The 7090-nt window shown below is 58.5% G+C and overlaps 1 protein-coding gene across 1 annotated transcript in view; it reads left to right on the forward strand.

Moving 5' to 3' along the window:
- The first annotated feature begins 6259 nt into the window (after positions 1-6259).
- PTMA (prothymosin alpha) overlaps positions 6260-7090 on the forward strand; it is a 5674-nt gene continuing 4843 nt past the window's right edge. Inside the window, exon 1 of the mRNA XM_007462746.1 lies at positions 6260-6477. Within this exon, the coding sequence (XP_007462808.1) occupies positions 6433-6477 (45 nt within the window). The 5' untranslated portion in view covers positions 6260-6432. The remainder of the gene's footprint in view (positions 6478-7090) is intronic.

The raw sequence follows: 7090 nt of genomic DNA on the forward strand, positions 1-7090 counted from the left end.
CCAACAGATTCCTATGCTCGCGACCATCACTGCACGTGGCATCTGCAAGTCCTCCTGGGAGGGTGCGGGAAATCCTGGTCCCGGCGTCACCAGCTTGCTCTGTGGTCTTCCCTAAGCCCCTCAGTCCTTCTGCTCTACCATGTGCAAACCAAACGCTCCCAGCGCCACCCTGGCTTCTCCACGGTAGAGAAGCAGAGTCCAAGCGGGAAGCTGTGCTGGGATTGAGGGACTACAGGACCCCTCTTCCTGATGGTGCGCCATAGGTTTCTTGAGAAATGCCATACTTACCAGTGTGTGAATAAGGACCCGACCAGGGTAATCAGTGTGTCCGGTGGTGCATCCAGGAGTTTCCTCGCTGTAGCACTGAGAGTTCTGCCTCCCGGAGAGTTGGTCACCCTGTCTGTACCCCGCTTTGGTGTGAGACAGTGAGCAACTCCTGGCTGGCGGTGGGTCCTCCATCCCTCATACCTTCTCCTCCCAAACAAGACTGGGGGGGCTCCTCCGCCAGGGGTGAAGGAAAGGTGGAAAAGACCCATTTGAGTTTTTTTTTTTTAATTTTAATTTTTTATTTTCGGCTGCGTTGGGTCTTCGCTGCTGCATGCAGGCTTTCTCTAGTTGCGGCGAGCGGGGGCTACTTTTCGTTGTCGTGCGCGGCCTTCTCATTGTGGTGGCTTCTTGTTGCGGAGCACGGGTTCGAGGCACGCATGCTTCAGTAGTTGTGGCACGTGGGCTCGGTAGTTGTGACTCATGGGCTCTAGAGCGCAGGCTCAGTAGTTGTGGCACACGGCCTTAGTTGCTCTGCGGCAGGTGGGATCTTCCCGGACCAGGGCTCGAACCCGTGTTGCCTGCACAGGCAGGTGGATTCTTAACCACTGCGCCACCAGGGAAGCCCCCCATTTAACAGAGAAGAGGAAAGAGGAAGTTTCAAGATGTCAAAGAGCCTGCCTCTCCCAACTTCAAGCTTAACTGGACTGGGATTTCCGGCCTGGCCTAGAGCACCTAGACCCTCAGCTGGGGCCCACTCTTGGCTCCTGTCTTGCTGGGTTTCCACACAGGGCTGGGTGGCACGAAGGGACAGGTGTGGAGACGCCTCGTAAAATGCCTCCTCGTGGTCACATTGAGTGTTGCGGCACAGGGTTGCCTCCTCATACGTGTTTAAGCTTTCTTCAGGCACACTACTCTCGCAGGCATTCCCAGGCAGGTCTACAGGGCGTGTGCCCACACACATGCTCCCCCAGCTGGCACCTTCACCTGCCACCGTGATGCTGGGCCCACGCACTCACAAACGGTACCCAGAGCTTAAGCAAAACACCCACTCGAGCTATGCAGATAGAGGCCCCCACACACTCGACAGATGCAGGGAAGAGGAACTGGGAAATGGCACAGGCCAGCGGAAGATTCCTGGAGACACCATGGCATGAGTGTGCTCAGGGGGCGGCAGTGGCACTGTACAGGGCACGCACACCTCCCCCTGCGTCCTCAGCCCGCCTCCAACCAGGACTGCGGTTTGGCATCAGTTTGGGAGCAGGCCCTGAACTTCAAGAGATGTTCCACCCTCTCCCTGCCAGGAAGGAGACTTTGGGTGGCCAGACCTGTGTGGGTACCAGGGCCTTCTGGCCCAGCTTCCCAGGAGAATGGGCAGGCCCAGGCGTGCTGCACAAGAAAGCAGGCATGTGGGGGGTGCTCTTACACAATCCCATCTGGGCTCAGCAGGGCGGGAGGCCCCTGGAAGCTCCCCAGGCCCTGATGCCTGGGCAACAGCCTGAAAGTCCTGGGTTTCTAAAGGCGGGATTTTTTCGAGGCCTGTTCCATTCAGGGTGCCTCTCAGACTCTATCATTCCTCTGAGGCCAGAGGCGCTGCCAACATACTGGGCACCGAATCATAGGCTTCCAGAAACTCAGCTAGGCTGGTGCCCTCATTTCCCACTGAGTATGGGAAGAATTTTCTGAAGACATTGTTCCTTTGTCCAGAGTCCTGCAAAAACTGTGAAACCAGCCCACTTAGGTACAGATGGCAGCTGGAAAATGGAATCCTGAGAACACTGACAGTTTTCCTGGATGTGCCAGACCCTATTTTAAGCACTTTCTGAATATTAACTTGTTCAGTTCCCACCATGACTATGGAACGTAGGTACTATTTTTGTTATCTTCATTTTTTAGAGGTGAGGAGGTAACTCTCCCAAATTCACACAGCTAGCATGTGGCAGGGCTGGGATTTGAACCCAGGCAACTTTAACAGCATTTATAGTCTTTCTGGTCTCTTGGGAATCAAAATTGTGAGATGAATAATTAGGACTATGCTGGAAATGGCTTAGGAGCAAGAATTGCAAACATGTGCCTACAGGGTCAGGCAAGTGAAATAAGTGTGTGCCTCAGGCCTGCAGAGAGAGGCCTGTTGTCCAACTGAGAGTGTGTAGGCAACCAATCCAGAGGTGTCCCTAATGCAAATTCCCTAAAAACAAAACTTGCCTGGAGGCCATTTGGGTCCCCTGGCTTAGAGCAGCTCTAACCTAAGCCCAGTGCACCTCAGGCTGTAAACAGACCAGGGACAGGAAATGTGGGCTACCAGGGCATACCAGTTTGTCTGTGGGTGGGCGGGGGGGAGTTTGAAAGGCTACAGAAGCAGCAAAGGGCAGAGGTGCATCCAGTAAGTGAAAGTGATAGGGGATAGGAAGAACACCCCGTTCAGAAACAGCAAAGGAGGGGAGGGGTTGCGTGTCACTGGAGGAATGAGGCTCTTGATTAGCCTAAATAACTCCTTCACTTATGAGCTGTCAAATACACTTCTATGGCAAGATGGAGGTCCAAGTCCACTTTTTTTTTTTTGAATGCGTTGGGTCTTCATTGCTGTGCGTGGGCTTTCTCTAGTTGCGAGCGGGGGGGCTACTCTTCGTTGCGGTGCGCAGGCTTCTCATAGCAGTGGCTTCTCTTGTTGCGGAGCATGCTTGAGGCGCGCGGGCTTCAGTAGTTGTGGCACACGGAATCAGTAGTTACGGTTTGTGGGCTCTAGAGCGCAGGCTCAGTAGTTGTGGCGCATGGGCTTAGTTGCTCTGTGGCACATGGGATCTCCCCGGACCAGGGATCGAATCCATGTCCCCTGCATTGGCAGGTGGATTCTTAACCACTGCGCCACCAGGGAAGTCCTCCAAGGCCACTTCTGATCCATCGCTCATCTAACAACGCAGATTCCTCCATTCTAGACTTTTAGCCTCAACTTAGTCACTGATTCACTTGGTTACTCCAGGTCCCTTGGTCTGCTTTCCTTTTTTTTTTTTTTTGGCCAGTCGCCTGGCATGAGACATCTTAGTTCCCCAACCAGGGATCGAACCCGTGTCCCCTGCAGTGGAAGTGCAGAGTCTTAACCACTGGACTGCCAGGGAAGTCCCCCCTTGGTCGGCTTTCTTGACTTGTTAAAAGGAGAGTGATATCATATTAGAGGCTGAACCTATAAATTTGCCGATTTTCAACTGGTTTTGACCTGTAAAAAACATCAATTTCATATAATTCAACCCTATAATTGTCTTACCTACTTTGGAAGGTGTGGAGAATAAATGAAAATGCTTGAAGCATGAGCCAAAGGCTCACACACCAGGCAGGCAGTGAGTGCTCAGTGAGGGTAAATGCTGGTTCCAGAACCAGGTGGACATGAGCCTTCCTTATCCACTTCTAGCAAAGTCAGCTGTATAGGCACAGGGCCAGGCAAAGCAGTTTTTCGAGGGAAATTCACATTCATCCAGTTGGATCCACGCCCACCCCTGGCCCCCCATAATGGCCAGAATCCAGAATAGTCATGTCCAGTCTTCAGACGTGGACATAGAGAAGACTGCCCAATGCCACTATCCAGACAGGGAAGAAGACTCAATCGCTTAAATGCGGCACAGAACAAGCTCTCAGTGCATCTGGGTTTTGTAGACCAAACAATCCCCTCCACGGTAACCAGAGTTTAATGGTTGCGCCGCAGGTAAAAGGCGCTCTTCTACCCCATTTATGATACCGCACAATCCCTCCACCTCTCGCATAATGTGACACAAAGGAAGGGTCGCGGCTGCAGCGGCCAAGGAGAACCTTCCTCCTCTGGGGCGAAGGGCGGCCTCAGGTCCGCGTCGCAATGAAGGCAACTGATGGCGGGCGGGAGTGGACCGAACAAAAGGTTTGGACTCGTGGTCCTCACCATTGCGAGTCCCTTGGATTGGCGCGCGCCCGCCATGGGGAAAGTCCCACCTCCAGCCATTGGGGCGCCCTGGGGCAGGGCGGGGACCCGGAGGGCGCCCCCTCCGCCGCTGCGTAACAGGGACGGGATGGCGACCGCCAGGCAGCGGGAGGTGGCGCCGTGCCCCTGCCCTGAGCAGCACCTGCCCCACGTTTCCCCCCGCCAAAGGACAGGGAGCCCGGGCTTCTCTCTCCCTAAAGGACAATTCGCTCGGGAAAGCCCCCACAGGCCAGCGGCCAGACTGGCAGATGTAAAGGGGATGCGGGCCTGAGGCGCGAGGGACAGGGGGAGTGGGAGGGGGCCCAGATCCGGGTGGCCTTACGCGCCTGCTCGCGGCTGGGCAGCTGAGTCCGGGGCCTGGGGAGGCAGCCGGGAGAGGGCGGGGTGAGCTCAGTTAACGGGATCTCGCGGTGGGAATGGGGCCAGTTGGCCCCTGACCTAAGAAAACCAAGAAGGGCGACCCACTCAGCCTCTCCTCTCGCCCCCGACTTCGAGCACTGCAGGACTTGGCATCCATCCCTCCTCCATAATCCCAGACTCCGGGTTTTCTCCATTCCCAAATCGGCGGCCCCAGGAGACAGACAGCGGAACCTGCCAATGGCAGGACGCAAAGCGTCAACTTTGTGTTCGCCCGCCACTCTCAGCCAGTGTGCACTCGCTTCTCCCGAGTCCCGCCTTCCGTGTCGGGCGCCCCCTTCTGGCAGCATGGGGATGAACCCTATCTGTCGCCATCTTGTGTGTGGCACAGGTATTTTCCTGGAACGTCTTTCCACTTATTCTAATCTTTCCTCCCACACAACTGGTTTCTTAGTTCGACAGCCAAGTGCGACGGTGATAAGGAGAGTGCCGCCGACGGTTTTCAGATAGTCTGAGTGGGTTGGGTCGCCACGTCACGCCAGGCTTGCCGAGTCCAACGCCATCTTAAGTGTGGCGTCTTAATGGTTCCCTTCTTCGGGCTCCGCGTGTTCCCTAAATGGCGCCCCACACTTCATGGAGCCCCCAAGGACTAGATCAACTGATCTAAGGGACGATTATTTCCCCTCGAATAACCCCGCAAAGAATAAGTTCATGTGCCCTTGGCAGAGTCTTAAGCGGGGTGGGAGAGCGATAGACTCGAAGGCCGGGCCCCGGAAGGATCTCAGTAGCTGTCGCGACGGCAGTGACCGCTCCGGGCAGGCGCAAACCACAAACCTAAAGTGCGGGGACCGTTGTGTGGTGCGACGCCCGCAGGCTGTCCTGTTCGAGGGCAGAGCCTACACAGGCCCTCGAGTCCCCTCGATGCACGAATCCCCGAGTGTGCGTGCTTGGCACGGAACCCACTCGTAGGCTGGCTTAGGCGGCAGACGCCGGGGCTGGGAGTGGACGACGGGGTCACCTCCCCAGACTCCGGGCGCCGGGAGCTGGGCAGAGGGGGTGGACGTGGTAGAAGACGGGGCGCCCCAAGTACGCGGGTCTTAGCCTCACGCCCTCATTGCTCGTCGTGGGGCTTTCGCCGACTTGCGCTGGGACAGCTCATGGTGGGATGTGCCAAGGCGCGGGGGGTGGGCATACGGGCAATGTGCAGGGCACCGCCCGGGGCGAGCACAGCCCAGCACCCGGCCTTCCCCTCCCCCTCGCTGGCAGCCGTCGTGTGGGCCGGCAGCCTCCTCTTTTTTCCTCCCCCTCTTCTTCCGAGCAAGCGCGGGGAGGGGTGAGGACCGGGGGCTGGGCGCGCAGCTTTGCCGCGCTTTGGCTTTCTGCGTCAGCAGCCCCAAGCAAAACAGCGGCGGGAGCGCGCGCCCCGAGCGCGAGCGCGCGCCCCTCCCCCACGGCGTTGGTGCCGTTGAGACCCAGCAAACTCAGGCCTTGAATGACAGTACGGTCGGCGACTGCGCAGCGCGGGACGCACGAAGGCACTGCCGCTTTAAGCATGCTTGCCCATTGTTCGGAATCGAGCCAATGAGTGAGCGCCCGCTCCCTGCTGCAAGCCAATAGCATTCGGGCAAGGGAGGCCGAGCGCCGCCCACTAATCTATATTAAAGGTTCTGGCGCCGCGTGAGTTCTCCACTGGCTGCTCTGAAAAGCCATCTTTGCATTGTTCCCGTGGCCGGCTCGCCGCTCGCCGCAGCCACCTCCGCCGCGCGCCTCCTCCGCCGCCGCGGACTCCGGCAGCTTTAGCGCCAGAGTCGTCGAATTCCCGCTTTCTTTTTAATCCGTGCATCGGATCACCGGCGTGCCCCATCATGTCAGACGCGGCCGTGGACACCAGCTCCGAAATCACCACCAAGGTGAGGTTAGACGCCGCCCGCCCCTTTGGGGTTCGCGCGCCGCCACCACCGGAGCGGTGTTTGGCGCGCGGCACTTGGGTACCCCGAGCCCGCTGTTGCTCCCTTCTGCGGGGAGCCCGCCCGCCCCCAGCCTAGGCCCCCAGGCAGCCCACTCTTTGTGCTTGCGGGGGAGGGGGCGGGAAGCACCGCGGGCAAACGTGATGCCCGTCGGGGAGTGGGCCGGGGGCCCTCAGGGACCCGGAGGGGCTGGCGCGGAGGCTGAGAGGCTCGAGGGGAGGCTGCTCCACGGTTCTCGAAACTTGTTTGTGACTCGTCTAAGTGGCGGCGGGAGGATAGGGGGCCGGGCTGGGGGTCGTCGGCCCGCGGGGCGCACGGAAATAACTTTGAAACTCCGGCGCGTTTGGAATCGGAAGTGCTGGGGGGGGGGCGCGTGTGCGGGCGCAGACCGGCTGCGGGAAGTGGCGGCTCCGCGGCGAGTGCCCGCCGGCGGCGCTGCTCTTTGTTCGGCGCCGGACCGCCGCGTTTCGCGCCTTGTAGTGGGTCCGAGGAGGCTTATCTGGACTAAGCTCTGATAAGGCGGAGTGGGGCGGCGGGCCGGCGGGGGCGGAGGCGG

The sequence above is a fragment of the Lipotes vexillifer genome, unplaced genomic scaffold (genome assembly GCF_000442215.2).
Source record: "Lipotes vexillifer unplaced genomic scaffold, Lipotes_vexillifer_v1.1 scaffold860, whole genome shotgun sequence".
NCBI classification, from domain to species: Eukaryota; Metazoa; Chordata; class Mammalia; order Artiodactyla; family Lipotidae; genus Lipotes; species Lipotes vexillifer.